Here is a 25,783-nt window from a genome sequence, read left to right as displayed (position 1 = left end):
TTTGCCCACGGCTGGTCTAGACACTTGTAACAAACACTCCTAAAATCAAAAATAGCTTTTCAAAATGTTTGCATTAGATTGGAGTTAGAAATAAACAAAGATACATTTCTTCCCATTTTCCTAACCTATGAATAGATGTCAAGCATGTCACTAAATATTAGTTTTCTTTAAATGCCAAGTGCTCTCTCTAGAGCAGCTTCCTATCTAGGAATACTGTATATGGCCCGGGAAGCCCTTGACATCCCATTAGTGGTTTGACCTATGAAGATATTGACAGGATAAAAATCTTACTGAGTTTCCTGTTACCTGAAATACAACTGAAGTTCTTTCCCATAAGATGCTGGACAACAGTTGTGCAGGAATTACTCACTACACTTAAAAACATGTCCACATATATTTTACTTTTTGATGGGGAGCTATCCTGTGTGTGAAAGGAAGTTGTCAGAACAAATAGTCCAACTGTATGTGTTGTTATCAAGCAATATAACATACGACATGAACTCAATAGTTATTTTTACTTATACACCTTGTTATTGGGATCTTTTTCAGTGTTTTTAAAACATTATTTATCTGAAGTAAACATTTAAGTATGATTTTATGGGATCACCCAAATTATATGTGAAGGAAAGTATTTGGGAAATTCTTGTGCAACTTCTTTAGTTAACATTTTACTAAGTTATGAGAGTGAAGAAAAAGAAAGATTAGCCTTTTAAAATTAAACAAAGGAAATTTTTGAAAGCCTTATCATGTGGGCAGGAAAGCTCTAATTTACTAAAATTTTTACAAATTCTTCCTGGGGAATGTCTTATATTTTTTGGTCTTTTATTTTGATTTTTGCATGACTAAAGACTACTTTAATTAAAGAAGTATTTTTGTTGCTGTAGTCTTTGGGGTAAGAATGGAAAAGGTAGTTAAATCTATTTTATAACACACTGAAGATAAAATTCCTTGATAAACTTAATACATTAAAATAAAAACAGGAATCCAATTTAAAATAATTTATCACATTATGAAGCTCTATAAGTTGTGAGATAATATAGGCTTATTCTAGATTAATTAAATTTGTGATGCCTAATAAAATAAGCAGGTGTTCTTATGTGCCCATTAAAAATCTGTTTACATTTTTCTGATGACATTGCTCTATTTCCACATTCTTTTATTCTGAACTAGAGGCCCGTTGCACGAAGATTCGCACAATAGGCCTTCCTTCCCCTGGCTGCCGGCACCGGTTTTCCTCCGGCACCCAGGACCCAGGCCTTTGGTCCAAGCCTCGAGGCTTGGCTTCTCTGCTGTGGCCAAGCCTCTTCAGTCTTCAGTCTTCACTCCGGCCGGAGCCTTCAGTCTTTGCTCTGTGCCTGTGTATGCAAATTAACCGCCATCTTTGTTGGGTTAATTTGCATAGTCATTCTGATTGGCTGGTGGGCATAGCGGAGTGACACCAATTTGCATGTTTCTCTTTTATTGGTGTAGTAGATGCTGTCATGGTTCATTGAGAATGTTACTCAAATCAAAGTTTAATTTCTAGGGTTATTTTGGTACAGTTCAATAAAAATCAATTTCTTTTAATAATTGTATGTATTTGACAATCAAAATGCCATGTGAATAGAGTTTTAAAATCACAGTTTTAATAAAACAAAATATTTTGACTTATATTGGATTCACTTCTACATATAGATAAATATATATGTAGTCATTTATATATGTATGTGAACTCTTTATTGAAGTATTAGATGGGTGCAAAAATTACATAAATATAAGTATACAGATCAGTGAATTTTTACAGGATGAAATCACCCATCTAACCTGCACCTACATCAAGGAACAGAACATTATCAGCACCCCAGAAGTCCCCCTTAATGTTCCTTTCTAGGTATTATCCACTCTTCCCTTTAAGGGTAACCATATCCTGACTTCTAAAGGCATAGATTAGTCTTTAGTTTTGCCTATTTTTGTTCTTTACATATATGGAATTGTGCAGTATATATTCTTGACCTTACTTCCTTCACTCAATGTTGTATTTGTGAGATTCACCACTTTGGTGCATGGAGTTATAGAGCCATTTATTTTCATTTCTATATTGTATTCTATCATATGAATGTTTCCCAACTCATTTACAGGTTCTATTTTTGATGGACATTTGCGGAGTTTCTTTTTTGGTGCTATTATGCTGCTGTGGACTTTTTAGTGAACATGCAGATGCATTTCCTTTGAGTGTACATATGTCCAGTTTTAGTGGATGCCAATTTATACTCCACCATCAGTATATGAAAGTGCCAGGTGTAGTTCCTGCAGGTCCTTGTGAACACTCGGTACTGTCCATTTTCACTGTAACCATTCTGATGGATGCATAGTGGTATCACTGAATTATATTGGTTTGTACTTCTCAGAAGATTCATGAAATTGAGCATTTGGATATTTTGTATTTTCAAGTGTTCTCTTTTATTATATTTAAAGCATATTTTCAGACTTGTGCTTTGAATTTGGCAGAGAGAAAATGTCTCTTAATTCTTCTCTTGAATTTATCTGGAGGTAATAAGAAAATGAAACAATATAGAAATGAAATGAACAAAAGTCAAAAATAAAAAAAAAACACAATGAGAGAAGATGAAAGTAGGATGAAGTCCTCATTTTTGTAGCTGGAGACATCAATAAGGTTTATTTATTTATTTATTTTTTTAAATATATTTTACTGATTTTTTTACAGAGAGGAGGGGAGAGGGATAGAAAGCTAGAAACATCGATGAGAGAGAAACATCAATCAGCTGCCTCCTGCACACTCCCCACTGGGGATGTGCCCGCAACCAAGGTACATGCCCTTGACCGGAATCGAACCTGGGACCCTTGAGTCCGCAAGCCGACTCTCTATCCACTGAGCCAAACCGGTTAGGGCATTAAGGTTTAAATAGTAGATAGATAATAGAAATATCAGTATTAAGATAGATAACTCTTATGGTCACACAGGAAAGCTCAGTTATATGATGTTTGTAAGGATGGGCAAATATCTACCAGCTAATTCAAGGGATAAGTAAACAGTGTAAAAACAGCATTAAATGAGCTTCAAAAAGGCACTTTATCACAACAAAGAGTGCAATTCATAATTAAAATCAAGTATGATGTCAGCTTTCATAAAAGAAAAACAAAACTATAGGAAATAGCCACTTCTGAAGAGAAGACATAGAAATTGCCAATAAACATATGAAAAGATGTTCAAACTATCAGAGAAATGCAAATTAAAACCACAATGAGATACCAAGTCACACCTGTTAGAATGGCAATCATCAGTAAATCAATAAACAAATATTGGCGAAGAGGTGGGGAAAAGGAAACCTTAGTGCACTATTGGTGGGAATGCCAACTAGTTCAGCCAGTATGGAAAATAGAATGAAGGTTCATCAAAAAATTAAAAATGGAATTGCCTTATGGCCCAGCAGTTTCACTTCTGGTTATATATCCAAAGAAAGCAGAAACACTAATTTGAAAAAATATATGCACCCCTATATTTATTGCAGACTTATTTCCAATAGCCAAGATATGGAAGCAATGCAAGTGCCCATCAGTAGATGAGTGGATAAAAAATGTGGTACATATATACAATGGAATATTACCCGGCCATAAAAAAGAATGAAATCTTATCATTTGCGACAGCATGGATGGCCCTATAGAGTGTTAAGCTAAGTGAAATAAGTCAGTCAGAGAAAGACAAATCCCATGTAATTTCACTTATATGTGGAATCTAAAGAGCAAAATAAATGAACAAACAAAATAGAAACACACAGAAAGAACAGACTGATGGCTGCCAGAGGAAGGAGTGTTGGGGAGATGGTGAAAAAGGTGAAGAGATTTAAAACTATAAATCGGTAGTTACAAAATAGTCATAGGGATGTATAGTCCAGCATAGGGAATATAGTCAATAATATTGCAATAACTATGTATGGTGCCAGGTGGGTACTTGAAATATTGGGGGTAACACTTTGTAAAGTAAATGATTGTCTATCCACTATGCTATATACCTGCAGCTAATACAAAACAATATTGAATGTAAACTGATTGAAAAATAAAGTAAAAAATAATAATAATGAAACAAATAGAAAAAAACTGTAGGATATTGCAGGAGACAGAGCCATATACATATTTGTCACAGGGAACTTGTATTCCTCTTTCTCATTTTATGAGAGCTCATGTAGACAAAAATAAGTGAAGACAGCATGTTTACATTGCATAATGAAAATCTGCTGGAATCAGTACAAGCCAGGAAAAAGATTGCCAACTCATGCAACAAAAGACTACTTTTCTTATGAGAAGTGCTATTAAAAACTAGAAAGATTATGATCCAACAGAAAAGTGAATGGGAGAATATGAGCATAATTCATAGGGGAAAAGTTACAAATGGCCTCTAAACATCTGGAAGTATGCTCAATGTAATTTGAAATATAGCAATGCAAATATTAAGAATAGTGAAATAAATATGTATATGTAAATAGATACATAGTTATCAAGCTGTGCATTTTACTACATGTAAATTATACCTCAAGGTTCTTAAAAAACAAGGAGATGTCCTTTTCACCTCACATGGTCAGAAATCAAAACACTTGATTGGACAGTATATTGGCGAGGATTGGAGGCAAGAGTTTCTTGTGTATGTCGTTAGTAGAGTTGATATTGCTGAAGTTTTGATGTAGGATTACTCTTGATTTAACACATAAACTTAATATGAGTATTATTTAATCCTGAACACTTTTCCTCAGAAAAGACACTTTGCAAAGAATAAGTTAATTGTAAAAATTTTAGTTTTACCAAAGATTTCTTTTAGAAAGGACTTAGGTAGGTCTTTATTTATGTGTGCTTTAAAATAATTTTCCAAAAGTTATGGTGATCATAAATATATGGTGCATATATTTAATCAGTTATCATCTACTGAGTTGGTGGTGTGGTAGGAATGTTTTAGCTTTAATTGCAGATGAAACATTCTAACAGTGGAGTCTTTAAAATGAACCATGTTATAAAAGGGTTTACTAATTGTTTTAAAAATTGTCAACAGTATACAATGATGCAGTTGAATTATAATATCTGCCACTTGCATTTCTTCAATGAAAAATACTTGAGTATCATTTATGTGTAAGACGACATGGACATGTTACGTGCAGTGATATATTGAAGTAATGTGTTAGCAAAGCTTCTTTTCCTCCACTAAGGCTGAATTTGATCTGGAGTTAACTTGCTGGTTTTATTCTCTGTACACTGGATAAAAGTGGGATGCCAGCTGTATAACCAGGCAGCATCTCTAATGATAAAAATACCCCCTGCTTGGTGAAGTGCATCTGGATTAGGATGAACTCTATATAAGCTATAAATGTGCTGCTGAGAAGCCTTAGCTTTGGGTTGCCCTGAGAGCAGTGAATCTTATAATAGGTGTGTTCCTTGTGGGGACCCTGGAGGATATGCCTATGACATTGTTACAAGAGATGTTGGTTCCCCACACATGTCTCGACCCTGAAGAGGTCCAAAGACAGTACTCCTGGACAGCTGTGGGGACTACTGCAGAGAGCACATGATACCTTGCCCTTCCCTGCTGGCTGCTCTGCCTTCTGCTGAGTACGTAGATGCCAAGAGTGGCCCATGGTAGTCTTGTTAGTCTGAATGTTTAACTGAGCCTAGTAAGATCACCTCATGGGAATTATATTTGTTCAAATTGAAATTGAAAAGTAAATAATAATGAAAAAAATATTCAGCCTCTGAGGAAGACAGCTTGGCTATTAAAAAAATCGCACATATAGATGAGTCACAAATTTCCCCTTAGGAATTTATTCTGTTGATACAGCCATGCATACTGTAGGCAGTGAGTGTAGGGATAGTCATTGTAGCATTGCTGGTAGAGCAGAAGATTAGAAAAAACTGCATTTCCATTAATAGTAGAGCACTGACATAAATTATAGAATATCCATACAATTCCGCTCAGTGGTGGAATTGGAATTGTTAAAAAGAATGAAGTGGTTTTATTTGTACTGAATTTCCCCCAAGATATATTGTTGAGTGAAAAAGGCAATAATCAGAATAGTGTTTATGTTTCAAAATAAACAGCAAAAACATGCATGCATATGACCAGAATAATTGCAAGTTTACACAGCAAATTGGATGGAGGTGGTTGCCTGTGGGAAGGGGAGGGAGCAAGACCCCCTTTATTCTTTCTTATGGTATCTGAGGAAGCACCGTGTCCTACCTATCAGATGAGTTACAGTAGTTAAAGCCCCTGTGTGCCCCACCCCAACCCAACCCACCTGGCTTCATTTGCCTCTCCCTTCTCTATCTGCTTCTTCCTCCCAGTTCTAACCTGATTTTGGTGTTTTTCGTTCTCATATCCATCTTTATACCTTTGAGCAACATGGGTGAGGAAGTGGATAAATAGATTGTGGTGTAGCCATTCCGTACATAGGATATCACCCAGCAATGAAAATAAATGTGTTTTCTTTGCATGTGCCAACATGGTTGGATTTCAGAAGCCTGTGGCTGAGCAAGACTTAAGCTTTTTATAGTTTGAATTATTGTAGTTTGTGCATATTCGAAGTGAACAACTTTTTTAGGTCTTAGGTATTTAGGTCATACTTGATTTTGGGAAAATGTTAGTTATGTCACATGTATGGCTGTTTCTCACTTTGCTGATTTGTATTGCAGATGCAGGTTTACCAGGCTACCATGGTTTTGAATATTATGAGATACGTAGCCCATGCAGTAAAGACTTGGTGGTGTGATTGACACTTTTTGGGGGGTCTGGGACAATACTTTTTACTGCTATTTAATAGCTTATTTGACAGTTTCTGGTAATTTACTGTATCCTTCCTCTAGATTATTGCTGTTTACTAATTGCTGCTTTCTTATGTTTTAAATCGTAGATTGCCCTTTTAGATTCCCCCACAGCCTTAAGTATGGAGGAAAAACTTCAGCAGAATGAAGCAAGAGTAAGTGATACCTTGATTTCTTGTTATTTTAAAATCATAACTTTCACTATTATTTTAAGGACATGCTTTTTAGTTCTTGCCATTTGAGACTCATTTTCTTTCTTCATTACACTTAACATTCCCCAACCCCAGCTGTGATCAATTTTAAAGAAGGACGATAGTTGACTTTTTATGTATCTCACCATGTTCTCTGACTGACTAAATGGGGTCTGTCAGGCACATGATGAAGTGCAACTGAAATTCACACACAGACGGTAGGGATGAAACAGGCCTCCGGGCCTTCAGAGCAGACAGGAGGCCTGGGTGGAGAGCAGCCCTGCTCAGCATTCCTGAAACAGCAGTGGTCCCCCTGGCTTAGCTACAGCTACATCAGGTCCACCCTTTCGTTTTTTTTGTCATTCTTTTACTTTGTTTTCAAAGGGAAATGCAGCACTTGGGGAACTGTGAAATACACTAGGTAGATGCTTAGTTTCTCTTAAGCTAGGTGAGGTCTGAGGCAGGGACAGAGTGGCAGTGAGCGACTGGAAGAGAGGTTATCCACAGAGCTGTTGTAGGCTGAAGCCAGGTGTGTGTCTGTCTGTCTGTCTGTCTGTCTATCTATCTATCTATCTATCTATCTATCTATCTATCTATCTATCTATCTACCTATCTATCTATCTATATTTATTTATTATTTTTTAAAGTATATTTTTATTCAGAGAGGAAGGGAGAGGGAGAGAGAGGTAGAAACATCAATGATGAGAGAGAATCATTGATCAGCTGCCTCCTGCACGCCCTCTCCTGGGGATTGAGCCTGCAACCCAGGCATGTGCTCTGCCTGGGAATTGAACCGTGACCTCTTGGTTCATAGGTTGATGCTCAACCAGTGAACCACACTGGCCAGGCAAATAGCCCTGTTTGAAAAGAGAAATGGGCATTAAGAACATACTTTGGATTGGATTTTGTTTATTGTTCTGAATGCTTAAAACAGACTGAGAAAGAAAACTGGATTCTCTTGGTGAAGCTCCTTCAAGAATACACAAGATTGAAAATATAAATTGGGTTGTTGTTAGGAACTTGTTGACACTTCCCTGGGTAATTATGATGAATAATTTGATGATAGCACTAGTAATATCATTAGTTTTTTAATCCCTATTTTTCTCATGAAATTTTGTATTTAGTACTTCATATTCTAATTTTGAGTGCTTTGAAATGTCTGGATATAATCTTAGATTTTTTTCTTAATAGTAGTTTTCAGGAATACCTAGCAACTTAATAGAAACCAATATACCTTTAAATTTGAATGCATTATACATGCTGTGACAGAAATGACTGCCTATCTCTTTCATAACATTTTCTAAATTATCACCTATTTTTTGCTGACCTTTTAAAATTGTTTGCCATCTACTTGGCTACAAATCTTTATTACTTGATCACATTGTTGAGGTGATATCATATGTTTTCATTTTTCTTAATTTTATAAATTGAGATTATTTGCTTTAAATTCAATAGTAAAATAAACCCAAGGCATACTGACCATTTGTTTAAAGCTGGAATTATTTGATTGAATTGGAAAATAATTGATTGGCTTATGTTTCTTCAGGGAGGGCATATATGTTGGTGAAATATAGAAGCATTTATTGTTGAATGCTTAGTGTTTCTCAGGTAAATTACTAGTGAGAATCTGTTAATTTATTACTATAAATTAGTAAATTCAGCACCTCGATCTCTCCCCTTCTGTAGGGAGAAAAGGCATGAGAACATGTCCTCTCTGAAAGCTTTTGCAAGACAAAAGCCCTGAGAGCTATGTGCATTTACTGCTGTCAGAGCCTGTGCAGTTGGCATCACTCATGTGATGAAGGATTGGAGGGTACAACCAGTTCCAGATAGATAGGACAGTCTTACCAAATCCTTAAAAACAAGCAAAAACAAAGTTAGAGAAGCTCTGTCAGGTTTCTTTTTTTCTTCCTTTTCTTTTTTATCAAAAGATGAGAGACTTTGACATTACTAGTTAAAAAGGAGAAACATTATTTTAACTTAGATGTTGTACATCCATATTAGAAGTAAATTGAGGAGTAAAAGGAATGGCCAATTCAATTTAGATGCATGGGATATGTTTTGGTTTTCCTCTGGGATAAACTGTGAGTCCAGTGCCTCCATTTCTCCTCAGTTGCAATGCAGACATGCATGTAAGGCACCTTATCAGAGGGAAGACCGGGAGGTGCCAGTGGGACGGTCTGCCGTGGGCAGTGGGGAGGTGGCAGGAGTGCTGGGGGAAAGAGGGGGAAAGACTTTAAAAGCACGTGTTCCCCCCGCTCTGCCTCTCGGAGTCACTCTCTTTCAGCCCTAGATATACCCCTTTTCATAGAACACATTGTTCATTCATTCTTTTTCCTCCCCTTTCATAAGGAATCATTGTTTGCTTCTTAATGATTTACTCATGAGGATTATTTTAAAAGTTTTATGGAACTAGCAGAATATTTTCATTAACTTTGAGAAGCCACTTCCAGTCTTGCTTTGTTGGACAGCTGGGTACATTTTCTTCCCTAGTTTCAGCAGACTGGAAAGAAGCTGATTCTTATCAAAAGATTTTTTGCTTTTACTAAGAGTCAATTAAAGAGCCCCCCCCCCCCTTTAAAGATAGAATGAGATTTGTAAGCCCTATTAATTAGCTACAAAAGCAGATTATCTCCTAAAAAGAAAACTGCAGCATCCCAGGCGATTTAATCACACATGTAATGAGAAAGAAAAGTCAGTCATTATTTCTTAGGGCCTAAATTATAATCAGGAAAAATTAACCCATTTAATGTAGGATGAGATCAGCCATTTCATTTATATTTGGTGCTGGTTCTTTCAGGGCTAGAAATTGCCCTGCAATTTAAGACATTACAGTACATCCTTTCATAAAGCTATGAAAGTTGGAAACTTTCTATAAGAAAGTCACAATATATTTTTATGGAGCAATCACATATGTATATTTTTTCTTTTAGGTTCAAGAATTGACCAAGGAATGGACAAATAAGTGGAATGAGACCCAAAATATTTTGAAAGTAAGGACTATACAAAGGTGCCTTAATTTTACTATGCTGGTTTAAATAGGTAAAACTTCCTTTTTTTTTTTTCAAATATGGCTGTTGTGTGCTTTGCTGAAGGTAAGGTCGTGGAGCTGATTAGTGACTCTTGGGGGCCTGGGGTTCTGGTTCGGTTTTGGAGAAATGGGAGAGGGAGCTATTGGAGCTGTGTGTGTTTGAACCCATGGAGGTGATGTTGATCCCTGAGGTGTTTGCTTTCACTTGGAATTTTTCCATTTTTGACTCAGCACATATTAAACTCCATTTAATATTCCACTTTGCCTTTCTGCTTTTGTTAAATGCAGTATAAAGTGATGTGTTAAATAAAACAACCACAGGAAACTTCCCATGGCAAGATTGTCGAATAGGTGTGCAGAGCCATGGTTAGATTTCAGAAACTCCTAAGCCAGTGATTTCTTAATTGGAATTTTTTTCTGTATGTCTCCAGGGTTAGACACTGATAGTCTGCATATTTGGCAAGACTTGTGAAAGGACACCATTTTCCATACTCTGCTTCAAAGTCCATGTTTCCTTATGTTCCCTTTTTGCTGAGTGGATCGAAACTCTGTGCCGTCTGTAGAGGGTCAGCAGCACCAGGTTTGGGGTTCAGAATTGAATTTCGTGCTTTGATTGGATCTGTCTGACTTGATGCATGAGAGACTGTGATCCAGAGACTGTGGAATCCTAGGCTTGTTTTTGAGGCCCCCTCTCATATTAGCCAGGCTGCACATCTTGGCAGAAATCCACTTCACATGAAAATGGAGCACCGAGCTACCCTTTCATGGGGGTAAACTTTGGAAGGCCTGGCTTGCCATTCAGTTGTGTGTCTAAACCAGGGGTGGGCAAACTTTTTGACTCGAGGGCCACAATGGGTTCTTAAACTGGACCGGAGGGCTGGAACAAAAGCATGGATGGAGTGCTTGTGTGAACTAATATACATTCAAAGTAAACATCATTACATAAAAGGGTACGGTCTTTTTTTTTTTTTTAGTTTTATTCATTTCAAACGGGCCAGATCTGGCCCGCGGGCCGTAGTTTGCCCACGGCTGGTCTAAACCCTCTCTTGAAAAGTGGGGTCAGCCTTGTTACATAAGGTTCTCCATGTACCATTTCGGCAGCTCATTCTGCTCTGGGGGTTAACAGACTGTTTCTCATGAAGCCAGAGGTTGTGCCGCAATCTCAGTGGTGGGTTGTGATGTTCCTGGGCTTTCTTTTCTTTCCTTCTGGTTATGATGATAATATATTATTTCCTCAGCTTCTCCTTTGTTGAGAGATTTTTTGTGCAGGAAACTGAACAAAGACCTGACTCACATTTTAGAATAGTCAGGTATGGAGTAAGCACCACCAAAGTTGTGAATGTTTTTCATCGTTTAAGTGGCATCAACCGTCCTGAGTGATGCTGCAGCCCCAGGCTATGAATCCAAGTCGTTTGACCTTTCATGGCACGATGTACACTTTGCTCAGTAAATTGCCAAAGAGAGAGGGCTCAGATCCGTTCCAGTTAGGGAACAGAGAGAGCAAATAGTTAGCTATTTGAAAAGTCATCAGTGTACATAGTGCCTGTTAGCACAGGAGGGACCACAGCAGTGAACTGAAGGACTTCCGCCTCGCCTCTCCCGCTGCCCGGCCTCTCCTGCTGCTGTAGTCGGGGTTGTGGTTTCTGCAAAGAGATCCTCCCGGAGCGCCACTGTGCGGAACCCGGAACTTTCTCTTCTGCTTTTTTCCTATGGACGCCAACACTAAAATCTTTCTCCAATTCCAATTCTGTTTTTAAAAAATAAATTCTATTATTTTTTTTTTCACTTTTCAGATGAGGAAAATCGAAATGTGGCATGTGCTAGGGGCTAAAGGTTTTAAGAAAGGTGGATGCTGTTGCAAGTTGTTCCCTTCTTTTGACCTTGCAAGCCCTCTTAGGGTTTCTCTGCTGGTGTCTGTGCTTTCAACCTGCAGTTGTTTTCTGCTCACCTTTGATAAGGGCTGTCCTCACCTCTTCCCAGGAGACCATGCCTGAGGGTTAAGAAGAGGGCTACTCAGATGTCTTTGAAAACATTCTGTGGAAATTGATGGGGAAAGTGTTACTGGATGAATCTGAATGGGTTTATATCTGTGTGGTTTGAATAATCCTTTCCCATATTTCTGCCATCTTGCCATCTTACCCTTCAATGATGCTACATAGAACCCACTCCAACCCAGTGGCTTAAAACAACATTTATTTGCTCAGGCTTGTATAGATTGGCTGTGGGTTGGCTGCTCAAGTAGGCTTGGCCGGGCTTGGCCAGGCTGTGGGTTCCAGGTTGGCTGCACATGTCTCTCTCCTCTAACCAGCTGGTTGTCCAGAGCATGCTCTTCTCGTGGTCTTGGCCAAGGTACAAGCAGACAGGCCTTGTTATGCAAACACATTTCAAGCTTCTGTTTACATCATGTCTGCTAGCATCCCATAGCAAATCGCTTGGCTGAACTGAAAGTCAAGGGGGAAAGAAGTGTATCTCGCCTAATCAGGCCATGGCAAGGGTGTAAACGTATGAGCCTACTTTGAGATCAGTGGTCTACTCTGTACACACTCTGTTAAAATATGAATCTTTTTAGTTCCTGGAACTTTTTTTTTTTTTTTTTTTTTGTAGAGGCAGGCCAGTGAAGCACTGCATCTCCAGGATTAGCTTCTTCATCAGGACCTGGCTGTTTACTCTGCCAGTTTGTTAATTATTATTCCTTCCAAGCCCCAATTCTAAACATCGAGGGAGAGACCTCTGGGGAGAAGACTGACGAGAGCAAAATACCCTGGGCATTAGAGGGAGATACAAGGACCAGTTTGGTGTTTCTTGGCACAGTAAGAACCTGTCTGGTTCCTTTTTCTTGCCCAACTTTATGATGTTTTTTATAGTTTAATATTTTTATTTTTATATGTCCTTAAATTTTATTTTTTAATTACAGTTTACATTAAATATTATTTTGTGTTGTTGCCCAACTCATAGGAGGAGACTCATAGGTATTGTTTGTAGAGAGGACTAAGGGAAGAGTATAACCTATCTTCTCAGCCACCAGAGTGAGCTTCATAATTGTTGAGCTGTCTGTGCTGAATACTTATATTTCCTGTTCCAGTTCTGAGACTTGAGACTAGTTTGTCAGCGTGCATCGTGAGCAGTTGCTTCAGGAATATATGGGAGCCCATCCATGCAGGGTAAGGAGTCTCAAGTTGGTGTGGAAGGCAAAGATCCTTTAAAGTCTGAGTTTACTCTAAAAGTCCCTTCATTTCCCAGGAAATCACCAGATCCTGAGCCCTTCGATGCTCTACTAGTAAAGCTAAGGAGTAACTTCCTTCCTTTCTTTTTAATCTAATCTGTGGCTTTGCTTGCTCTGGATGAGTGAAATCCAAGGTCATGTTGAATGGGGGTGGAGAGAGAGTGAAAGGCTGCTGGATGGACACGTATCTGACAAAAGGCACTGGCTGTTCTCAACCAAGCTGGTGGCACCGTGGTGATAAGGATGAGGCTTCCGGCTTTGTCCTTTAGAACTTGGATCTTAGGCTTCAGTTGTCTTTCTAACTCCCTGGGTCCTGCCACTAATCCACAGTTGTCACAAACCCTAGTTCCCAGCTTGAAAATCAGGGTGGATGGCGACCTCTTCCTTACATCCCAGTTAGCAGGGTATGAGATAATAAAGTACTTGGGATTACTATGAAATCAGCTAATGGCAGCAGAAAGTGTGTTTATCTTCAAGAGGTAGTTCTCAGGCAGTTAGATAATGAGAGTTTTATTATCCCCTACAATGTACTCTCTTGCCTCTTAATCTACCTTCCTTTTTTTCATTAATCTTCATTTTCTAGAAAATTAGAGTCCAAACTTTCCTGGCTGGCCCCCAAAGGCAGTGGTCTCCTCCGTTTCACAGGTCCTATCACACAGTCCCCTGTGCCCCACACCCCCAGCATCCCTCCTTGCCTTGCCAGATGTGTCGCTGGTCCCCGCAGGAACCGGGCAGTGGGTGTTTTGGTGTCTCTGGGCTTTTGACTGTGTTCCTCTATCATGTGAGGTATTTCCCCTTTCTGTGCCTGTCAGATTCCACTCTGAAGCTCTCTGATCACTTGTCTCTCCCACTTCCCAGTAGAATGATTTTGTTTTACTCTGGCTTTTACAACATTTGGTTTTACTTCTGTCACAGTATTCATCATCTGATAAATTGGCATCCTCTGAATTTGGTGGTCTTGGTATTTCCCTCCAAACAGAAGCAGGATCTGGGCAAAGACTGGTTCTGTCATTCTGTGTACCTACTCCTGGAACTCTGCTTCTCAACAAGCAGGTGTGCCATGAAAATTTGCTGGATTAAAATAGTATCAAGAAGCAAAAAACAAAAACCATACTTTATTTGCTAGGGCTGGCAGAATGAAATGCCACAGACTGTGTGGGGTAAACAGGAGAAATGTATCTGCTCACAGTTCTGGAGGCTAGAACTCAAGATCAAGGTGTGTGCAGGGTTGGTTTCTCCTGAGGCTTCTCTCCTTGGCTGTGGATGGCCTCTCTGTGTCCTCATATGACCCTTTCTCTGCGTGCCTGCTGCACCCTTGGCCGGCCTCTGTGTATTAATCTCTTCTTGTAAGAACACCATTCAGATTGAATTAGGGCTCACCCTAAGGGCTTCGCTTTAACTTAATTACCTCTTCAAATGCCTTCTCTCCAAATACAGTCACATTCTGATGTACTGGGAGTAGGGCTTCAACATGTGACTTTTAGGGGGACACATTTCAGCCCATAACAATTTTGGACCATTCAGATCTGATGACCCAGTGGGAAAAGTAACAGGGAGTGTTGTGCAGGCAGTGGGCTCACCCTAGGCCCTAGTAATGCTCCTATCTATGCATTCCATCTTATTTCTCTCATTTCTACTTGAAAGGCTTCTATATTCTTATGTATTTTCATTCTTCAAAAGATATGGCTGAATTCCTCTTGAATGTAGTCCAGTCGTTCCTTTAGGTCAGTTAGATCTTTGCTGTTCAAAGCATGGTTCTTGGGCCAGAAGCATCAGCGTCATCGGGAGCTGGTTGAAAGTGCAAGCACTCGGCCCCATCGCAGGCTTCCTGCATCAGATCTGCATTTTAATAAGATTCTCAGGGGATGCTTCTGCTCCTTAAAGTTTGAGTGCTGAGTCAGAAAAGCTGAGGGAAGGTGGAGCAGCCTTGGACTCAGATCCTTTCTCCCCCTTCTCCTGCTCTGCCCTATAGAGCTGGGGCTGGCCCGTGTGAGCTGTCCTTCCCTGGGCTCCCGGGAGAAGCACTGTGAGAGAAACCAGACCCTGCCCCCCTGGCCTCTGCTGCATCCACATGGCCCCTCCCATGAACAGTTCTGCCTCCAAAAACACTCCTAGTCCCTTTGTCCCTCATGTCCAGGGGTGATGCTGGTTTCCTGCTGTTGTCACTTTGTGGGTGGCCTCACCGTCCAGATGGCTTCCCCTGTCCTCCTTCCATCGAATGACCAATTCCCCATGTTAAAGCTGCTGCGACTTAGACACTGGAGTAGCTTCTGTTTCATGGCTAGACATGTGTCATGTCAGAGTCCTCATCCTAGTCTCTTGACATGTCCTCCAAGTCCACGTTAACATCTCTTCTCTTTTTGGCTTATCCCTCTACAGTCCCCTGGAATGCTGCCCCATGAATTTAATGCTCATCCTGCTGGACTTGCATTAAACTGCCATCTCTCTGTTGGGACTTGGAACTTAATGTTGAGATAAATCCAGCTTCTCCAGGCCCTGGGATCAGCGCATTCCCGAGGCCTTACTGTCAGTCCCCTTTTGCATAGCATCAGTAGTGCACTGACTGCTTTGTGATTGAAGTGGTTTATAAACTGACTGCTAAATACCCTTCTCATGTACCTTTTGGCCTGGCTTTTTATAAATGTGTTATTGCCGATGAGTTTTTCATAATGAAGGATACCCAAATTCTTTGTCCACACTCCCTGTCTCCCCCCACCCCACCCTTTATGCACCTTTTTGGTTTGTCTGCTCTGTATACATTTTGGTTTCTCTGTTCTAGGGTTTTATAAATGATTGAAAAAAAAAAGCTTGAAGATATGCTATCTGACTTCTAGATACTCCCTAAGCTCCGTGCTTCAGAATAAATCACAGAGAGTTTGGGCTGCAGCGTCACACTGACTGACAGATGGTGCGCCAGAAGGGGAGCTGACTGTGTGCAGTGTCTGTCCAGAGCCCAACTGCAGAGCGGGGCTTGCAGCCCCGACAGTGCTCTCAGCTTGAATCCCTCCAGCATTGGTTATTCTTCTCACTTCTTAATATATAGGTTCTCTTTCTTACAGAATACATAGCCTTTGATTACTCCCGTGCCTGACTTGCTCTGTGTTTTCATTGTCCTGCTCAGGACGTCTGACTGTGGCTCGCACCGGGGTAGGAGGCAGGGAGGAGGCCGCTCATGTGCAGAGTCCCTAACTGGAGAGTCTTGTCCTTGAACATCAGTGAGCTATTTGTATAAAAGTTGTATTAAAGTTGTTTGTTTTTTTTCAGACACTAATTATATTGATTTTTTTTCTTAAACACAGTGAACAATGTTGAATTAGATTTGGAGGATGGAGCATATTTGAGTCTATGTGATGATGGGATTCTAATGCAAAGGATTTAAGTTTAAATTGTGCTGGTGTCTTAATATTCCATTTTCTGGCAATAGAGGAGGCAGGCTACTACAAGTCCATGGCAGGAGTGGGTAACACATTGATGGAAGAAATTTTTTTTAGTCTTTCAGAATGTTTTAACTGATAAGAAATGTAGTAACATGAAATTGGAATTCTTTACTGAGTTTAAATTTCATGGAGAGGCATTATAAACCAATTTATTTCTGTTTTATGATAGAATCAGTCCTCTGAACTTTTGTCTCTGGACGATGATGGCAACTTATAAAATGCGTTTTCCCTGCTGTCTGCAGTTTTCCATTGCACATAGAAGACTTGTATTGGGGGCGGCATTGATTTGGAAGCAGCACTAGTAACTGGGGCTGTTGCTCAGTGGCCTTGTGGGACCAGGTGTGTGGTCCTCTGGCTTCCTGCTGCTCAGGGCACTGAATCCTCTGGTGTCCAGATCACTTATGAACAAAGCACTGGAGAGGCAACAGTTTTGTGGCCTGTGCATCCTTCAGAATCAGTTAATCTTTTCTTGGTACAAAAATTGAAGCTGGGAGGTAGCTCGAGGATAGAATTTTATTTATGGACAGCAGTGTTGCTCAGATTTTGGATTAAGGAGGAAGCATGATTTCCAACGATGGGTTACTACTTTCCTTATCAGCAACTGTTAGGACATTTGCTGTTTAAAAATTCTGACCGCAGACAGTCACACATACTATTTGTTGTTTAGGTATAGCCATCTTAAAAATACAAAGTATTATCTTTGGAGCTCATTTGGCTACATGAAGATAATGCATTGAATTTGCAAGTGTTCATCAAAGCAGAGATTGGCCAAAGTGGGAATTTTAGAAGTCAGTGTTCTTTTCCCTTTGGTGTTTTTTAAAAATATGTTTTTGTTGATTTTTAGAGAGAGAGGAAGGTAGAGAGATAGAGAGAAAGAAACATCGTTGAAAGAGAAACATCATCAATGGGCTACTTCCTGCATGCCCCCTACCTGGGATTGAACCCTCCACCTGGTCATATGCCATGACTGGGAATCGAAGCATCGACCTCTTGGTTCATAGGTCAACCACTGAGCCACACCGGTCGGGTACCCCTTTGGTTTTCATTATAAAAAGAGTCAGTTCACCTCAGCACTTGCATCCATGTGCAGGTGATGCCTTTAAGACCTCAGTATTGGCCTCCTGGTTGGCCATTTTTAGTAACTTTAACGAACTTTATTTTCAAATGTTTGGAAGTGTTTTGGCAAAGAAAGGATAAAAGGTGGTGAGCATCCTTTTGCATGGTGATATTCTGATAAACTAGGATTGCTGCCTATATCCAGAAAGAAATTTCTAGCATTACTGTGAGTTTGAAAATATTCTCCCTGTAATGGTTTGCCCAGCTTGCCTCATTTTATCTTTTTCATCCTCCCACCCACCTACCTACTCACCCACCCAACCACCTACTCACCCACCCATCGACCCACTCACAGAATCATCCACCCACTCACAGAATCATCCACCCACTCAGACAATCATCTGCCCATCCCTCCATCCCTTTCTCCTTCCCTAATTCATTAAATTGAGCGTGTCTTATGTATTAGACATAGCTCTAGACACCAAGTATATCCAGTAAGCAAAGAAAATCTCTGCCGTCATGGGGATCAGATCCATAAGCTAGAAGATTTTCACACAATTGGGCATTTTTTTTTGTAAAGCTCCCATAACCTAGTCCTTTTCTCATCTCTTCTTTTATCCCTTTAAAAATACATACGGCATGATTTCATTGATAAGAAATAAGTATAATCAATAATGATGGAAATCAGATCAGTGACTGGGAAGGGAATGTTTGGGTGATGGAAATGTCTTGATGGTGGTGGTGCCAAATGTATACATTTATCAAAACCCACCACACAACATTTTAGATGTGTGCTTTTAATTCTTTCCTAATTTTACCTCAATAAGTTTTTAGTCAGTTAAAAATGTATCTGCTAATAAAACAATATAGTTTATCGCTCAGACTGATGTTTGAGTATTCAGATTATATAAAATAAATGTCTTACATTTCCAGTTCTAGTATTTTATTTATTAAATACACTTAAAAGGTAATTTACGCTAAATGATTTAATCTATCTGTTTGCACTATAGCATTTTGAAAAGTTCCTGAAACATAGAAGTTTTAAAATTTATATTCATTAGGATGTAGGGTCCATAAGGACACAGTTTTTATCAGTTTTCTTCACTGCTAGTCAGTCTGAACACTGGATGGATGGATGGATGGATGGATGGTTGGTTATAAAGGCCCCAGATGGCTCTATGTTGCTAGAGAAGTAGTTTGGAGAAATGAGTTCATAAATGTAATGCGAATGTCAGGCATTTTTGAAATGGGAGGGAATGATGCTTGCTTCTTCATGTTGCATTGTAACTATCTGTATACCCATCATTCCTCCAGTTAGATTATAAACTCCTTGAGGTCAGGGAACACTTTTCACTCATCTTTGTATTCTCTCATAAATTCTAGTATCTAGCTTCAAAGATACAGAGTATCCAGTGAATTATTGTTGAACTCAACTCAGCTATCTTCCTTCATTTCTGAGAAGTTTGAGGCTACATAACCATTTGCCCTAAAACCTAGTGGCCTAAAGAAGCTGTTGTTATTTCGCATGATTTTGTGGACCAGGCTGGCTCAAGGAATTTCTGCTGCTCTCAGGTTGGTCCAGGATGGCCTCACTCACATGGCCAGTGGTTGGTTCAGTACTAGCCAGGGGTGATTTGGCCTGTGTCTCTCATTCTCAGGCTCATTTATATGGTGCCTCAGGGTCGTAGGAAGAACAAAAAGATAAGCTCCAATGTCTAAGAATTTTTCAAGCCTTCACTTGCACCTCACTGGCTAATGTTCCACTGGCCAAAGCTAGTCATATGGCTTAGGGGTTAGGTGTGAGGGAATTACCCAAACGTATGGGGAGAGGGAGAGCAATGATTCTTTCCACTTTTGTAAAAAATAAACCACAAGAATCTTTGTCTCCATTCTTCTTTGTCTTCCCAACTAGCTGTAATAATTTACAACTGTGTGTGTATGTGTGAGTGTGCGTTCCTGTCTTTCCAGAGAAGAGGGTTTTGGAAGGAGAGAAGATTTGTGATGGAGGGGGAACGGTCACAGTAAGGATGATTTGAGAGAACGTTATGAGAAATTATGTGTCTCCCTGCTTTAATCTGCAGATGAATGTGGATGACTTTTGTCTCTTTGGACAAAAGTCGCCGTCAGTGCTCCCAATGTGCAAAGACCTTTATCTCTTTTTAGTGGATCCACACATACTATCTCATTGGCTCTTTCTTGATCTGAAGCAAGAAAAAAATAAAAAGATGTTACTGCACTTTATATAATATAAAGTTGTTAATTTGTCAACCTCTCATTAAAGTCAACCTCTGCTGTTAATTTCTATCAAACTGTGTGTTCTTCCTTTTCTGCTCCTGCAACTGTTTTTTTAAGATGAAAGGCAAAATAATAAAGTTCATTGTTCTTTGAAACTGGGGCTAGATAATTAATAGACTGTCCGGGCTCCAGCACTGGAGGTTGCCTGAAGAACTTGGCAGGGTCGGAGGCTAAGCGAACTATTCACCAAACCAGCTCTGATGTTGTTAATAATGACAAGCCTACCATATTTTCCATGGCAGTTTTCATTCTGAGGGAACTGCTCATAAATAAAGGCATTGCAAGGATATGTTGGTTCTTCCTTTTGAATAGCGTTTCTGGAGCAAAAGGCTCAGAAAGAAGTCAAATGCATCCTGTTAAATGTTGGTACCATGCAATAAATTTTGAATACATGTGGGATTTTCTTTCTGATCTTTTGCAGTGAGGCATGTGTGCTGACGGGCTCTTACTGCATATTTATTGCCACAGTCAGGGAGGAAGAGATTGCCTGGTCATATGGAAGTATGCTTTATGTACACCTGGTTCACTGGGTATGCTAAACTCCAGGGACTTGGTTTAGTTGACAGGGAGGCTTAAAAAGTGCCCTTTTTATGGTATAGTCAGTTTATTGTTCATGTCACCCAGGAACACATATAACTCACCTTGGAGGAGTTCTAAGAGCTGTGAGTTTGGAGAGGAGTGGGTGGTGATGGAGTGAGCCCGGGAGCCAGGAGGTGGTTCTCATCCTGCTTAGCCTGTGGTTTTTGTCATAGGAGAAGAATGTATAATCTTATGTTCTGGAATGAAAGGCCCTGTTAATGTCAATCATATCCATTTGGTTTAATGTGTCATTTAAGGCCGATATTTCTTTATTGATTTTCTGTTTGGATGGTCTATCTAGAGCTGACAGTGGAGTGTGAAGGTTTACAACTATGGGCTCTTGTCTGTTTCTCCCTTTAATTCTGTGATTAGTTGCTTAATATGTTTCGGTGTTTCCTGATTGGGTGCATATGTATTAAAAAGTGTTCTGTCTTCTTAATGTAGTGTCCCCTTTATCATTATAAAATGTCCATCTTTGTCTCTTGTTACCTGTGTTATCTTGAAATCTATTTTGTCAGATATGAGTATGGCTGTGTTTACTTTTCGTGGATGCTATTTGCTTGTAGAATCATTTCCCACCCTTTCACTTTGAATTTAACTTTGTCTTTCCAGCTTAGACAAAGTCCCTGAAACATAGAAGTTTTAAGATTTATATTCGTTGGATAGTGAGCCCATAAGGACACAGTTTCTATCAGTTTTCTTCACTGCTCAGTAGGTCTGAACACTGAATGGATGGATGGTTGGTTATAAAGGCCCCAAATGGCTGTGTTACAATAGAAGGCAGCATATGGTTGGGTTTTATTTTTTTTGATCCAATCTGCTACTCTGTGACTCTTTATTGGTGAATTCAGTCCATTTTACATTTAGGGTAATTATTGATGTATGAGGATTTCTTATAGGCATTTTATCTTTTGTCTTTTGGTAGCTCTGTACCTCCATTGGTTTATTTCCTTTGTGTTTTTGTCTGGTGGTATTCCTTATTTCTTTCTACTGTTTCTTAAGTTATGTGTCTCAGTTTTGGGTTTTTAGTGTGTGGTTACCCTTAGGTTTATGAAGAAGAAAGTTTCATATATATAGTAGTCCTTTTTATTTTTATTTATTAATTTATTAAATCTGTTTTGGGTTTTAATATATTTTTGTTGACTTCAGAGAGGAAAGGAGAGGGAGAGAGATAGAAACATCAATGATGAGAGAAAATCATTGATCGACTGCCTCCTGCGCGCCTCCTACTGTGGATCTAGCCCGCAACCTGGGCATGTGCCCTTGACCAGAATCAAACCCAGGGCCCTTCAGTCCACAGGTTGACGCTCCATCCACTGAGCCGAACCAGCTAGGGCAGTCCTTTTTATTTTGAATGCACTTGATCTCCATCCTCCTTTGCAAATTCAGACCTTTATCCCCATTTTTTTAAAATGTTTTTGTTGTCACAAATTATCCCTGTTTACTATATAAGTTTGCTGGTGGTCTTACTGGTAATTTTGTGATCTTTTGTTCTTATTTCAGGTAGAATAACCCTCTTGAATATTTCCTTCTGTTGATAAATTCCTCAGCTTCTGTATGTCTGGAAAAGTCTTTATTTCTTCTTCATATCTAAAGAATAACTTTGCTAAATATATTATTCTTGGCTGGTAATTTTTCTCTTTCAATAGTTTGAATATTTCGTTCTACCTTTTTTCCTAGCTTGTAGAGTTTCTGCTGAGAAGTCTGATGATAACCTAATTGGCTTTTTAAAAAATATATATATTTTTATTGATTCCGAGAGGAAGGGAGAGGGAGAGAGAGAGATAATAACACCAATGATGAGAGAGAATCGTTGATTAGCTGCCTCCTGCATGCCCCCTACTGGGGATTAAGCCCGCAACCAGGCATATGCCCTTTACTGGAATCGAACCCGGGACCCTTCAGTCCGCAGGCTGACGCTTTATCCACTGAGTCAAACCATCTAGGGCTGGCATTTTTTTTTTTTATTACTTACTTTCTTCTTTCCCTGGCTGCCTTGAGAATTTTCTTTGTCATTAATTTTTGACAGTGTTAATACATTGTGCCTTAGAGAAGGCCTTTTTGAATTGCAGTAATTAGGTGTTCCGTTTGCTTCTTGGAAAGAGGGCCTAGCTCTTTCCATAGATTTGTGAAATTCTCATCAGCTATTTGTTTGAGTAGCTTTTCATTTCTTTCTCCTCTTCTTCTTCTGGTAAGCCTATTCTTCTTTTTTTTTAAAAAATATATTTCATTGATTTTTTACAGAGAGGAAGGGAGAGGGACAGAGAGTTAGAAACACCGATGAAAGAGAAACATCGATCAGCTGCCTTCTGCACACTCCCTACTGGGGATGTGCCCGCAACCAAGGTACATGCCCTTGACCGGAATCGAACCTGGAACCCTTGACTCCACAGGCTGACGCTCTATCCAGTGAGCCAAACTGTTAGGGCTATTATTCTTATACTAGAGGCCCAGTGCACGGATTCATCCACTGGTGGGGTCCCTCAGCCTGGCCTGTGGGGATGGGGCCGAAACTGGCTCTCCGACATCCCCCAAGGGGTCAGGGATTGTGAGAGGGTGCAGGCCAGGTCGAGGGACCCCACCGGTGCACGATCAGGGCCATGGAGGACTGCAGAAGGGCTCCAGGGCATATCCGGCCCATCTTGCCCATCCCAATCAGCAGGACCCCAGCAGCAAACTAACCTACCTGTTGGAGGGTCTGCCCCCTGGTGGTCAGTGCGCTTCAGCGACTGGTCGACTAGTCAAACACTTAGCATATTAGGCTTTTATTATATAGGATTGCACATTCTGATGAAGTCAGATAGTTCTAGAGTTATTTCATTTTTTTTTAATGCTCAAGTCTCTTCTTCCCTCTGCATCATTTCTAGATTTCTGTCTTCAATATCACTAATCCTTTCCTCCATCTTGTCCACTCTGTTTCCTGTGCTTGCTAGTGTATTCTTGATCTCTTTTATTGAGTGTTTCATCTCCACAATTTCTTTTTGGTTCTTTTTTAAATTTTCAATTTCTTTGCTAAAGTACTTGTTTAATTAATTGATTTGTCTTTTGAACTCATTAAACTGCCTGTCTGTGTTTTCTTGTATCTCACTGAGTTTTTTTCAAACTGAAATCTTGAATTCTCTGACATTTATATTACATATTTCCATGTTTTTAAGTTTATTATCTGGGGATTTATTTTCTTTTTGAGGTGCTTCACTACCTTGATTATTCATGAAATTAGATAGTGTTTTTTTTCTCTGTCTAGGCATCTATATATGAGTGGCACTTCTCTAGCAGATTACTATGAAGAGGTCTTTCTATTATCTTCCAGTAGGTGGTGCTGAATTACAAGTTTTTAGCTCTGTTTCACTTCTCTGGCTGTTCAAATCTTCATGGGATGGTGGTTCCCAGGTAGGTGGTTTCCTCTTCTGTGCCCTGGTTGCCCCAGTCCCAGGGGCCCAACCTCGCTGGGGAATGTGGTAGATGGTGGGGTTCCAAATCCATGAAATCCCAGTGTTGTCTTTCTCAGCCAGATGCTGCCATTAGTGTAGCCACAATGCGTAGGGCTGGGATGGTCTGGGGAAACTCCATTGGCTTTGTGTTTTGCCCTCCTGGTAATGGTGACCTTGGACCTCTGTGGGGTTCTTCCTGCACCCAACCCCAGGACCAGTCATGGTGTGCACCCTTTGCTCAGGGAAAAAAGTGATTCTGTAGTGCCAGTTCTCGGGTTTGCAGATAATGTGCTTCGCAACTCGACATCAAGGGCAAAGGGAGGTGAGCTCTAGGAGGTTATAGGGAGGTTACAGGGCAGCAGGCTGCTGTGGCTTTGTTTCTCTGTTTGGGATGTGGACTGCTCGACAGCCTCCATCATTGTAAGATGGTTTGCTCTTGCCAAGGTCTCTGGGCTCAACTGCAGCTCATACTGCCCATTTCTGCAGGGATGCCCACTGAATCTCTCTGCTCCTACTGCTGAAGGGAGTGCCAGCCACAACCTGATTCCTGCTCTCTCCAGGGTGAGCCCTGTCATGAGCTCCTGGCTACAGGGCTGTGGTCCTGGCTCCTCTCAGCATTTCACCCTTCTCACCTCCTCGGTTTGCTCCCACTTGGCCACCTTTAGATGTTTCAATGTGCATATCTCTCAGGCGTGTTTGTGTGTTGAACAGGGAATCCTTTGTTGAGTTATAGCTGTTCAAATTATTGAAACTTGAAGGGGAGAGACCAAGGGGTTACCTCATGCCGCCATTCCTCTGGTGTCACTTTAGATGTCTTTAAAAAGTTGTCTGTCAAAAATCACTTCTGCTTCTTGAGGACAGTCAGTATCCTCTCAGAATGTGCAGTGAAGGACTTACTACCTCATTTACAGAGGGTCTCACTTGAGGCTTTTTACAGGCTCCCAACTTCTTTATGGCTGAGTAAATACTGTTCGTTAGGTCAGAAGTCTGTCTCGGAAATCACTGGCCTAAACTCAGTGTTGACAAGGCTGCTTTTCTTCTGGCAGCTTTAGGGGAGATTCCATTTCCTTACCTTTTCCTAATTCTAGCAGCAACTGCATTTCCTTGGATGGTAGTCCCCTTTCTCCATCTCTAAAGCCAACAGTGCCTCTCCCTGAACATTCTTCTGTGGTCACAGCTCCCTCTGATTCCACAGTATTATTATTTTAAGTGCTGCATTTGAAGAAAGGAAGTGTAGAGATAGAGGGATAGTTTGTTATGTTTCATCGGTAGTGTGCTGTGTTCTCAGATTTCTCCATGATTGCTTCCTCTTTTCCTCTTTCTGAGTTCCCCTTCTCTCTGTGGATGCTGTGTGCATCACAGCCTTTCCATGGCTTATCTCATTTGAATTAAGTGGACAAAAGCCCTGTTTGTTTGTTTTTTCTTGAGTTTGTAGCCATTCTGGGGGGTCACATAATTCATTCTTTTTAAATCGCTTGACTTTGTAATAATTATTTAAGTCTTATTAACTGAGATGACCTGGTTTTCACAGTTGGATTTATCCCTAGCTAGTTGTGTGACCTTGACCAAGGTACACCTTCCCTCTCTCTCATTCTCAGTGTTTTCAATCACAAATGGGACGGGCTGGTTTAGGTGAGCTCTAAGGATTTCTTCTATTTAAGAAGGACTTGTGTTCTTCCACAGGAGACTGCATGGGATTATCCCATGGGCCCCACATCTTGCGTGTGGAAACCTCCCTGGTT

At 40.1% G+C, this 25,783-nt stretch overlaps 1 protein-coding gene across 1 annotated transcript in view; it reads left to right on the top strand.

Moving 5' to 3' along the window:
• KIF16B (kinesin family member 16B) overlaps positions 1 to 25,783 on the top strand; it is a 276,668-nt gene that overhangs the window by 52,805 nt on the left and 198,080 nt on the right. The window contains 2 exon segments of the mRNA XM_006087971.3: positions 6,888 to 6,953; positions 9,923 to 9,982. Of these exon segments, the coding sequence (XP_006088033.1) occupies positions 6,888 to 6,953; positions 9,923 to 9,982 (126 nt within the window).

The sequence above is a fragment of the Myotis lucifugus genome, unplaced genomic scaffold (assembly GCF_000147115.1).
Source record: "Myotis lucifugus unplaced genomic scaffold, Myoluc2.0 scaffold_42, whole genome shotgun sequence".
In the NCBI taxonomy this organism is placed as follows: domain Eukaryota; kingdom Metazoa; phylum Chordata; class Mammalia; order Chiroptera; family Vespertilionidae; genus Myotis; species Myotis lucifugus.
Note: the sequence above shows the minus strand (reverse complement) of the source record. Positions and strands in the feature narration are given on the sequence as shown.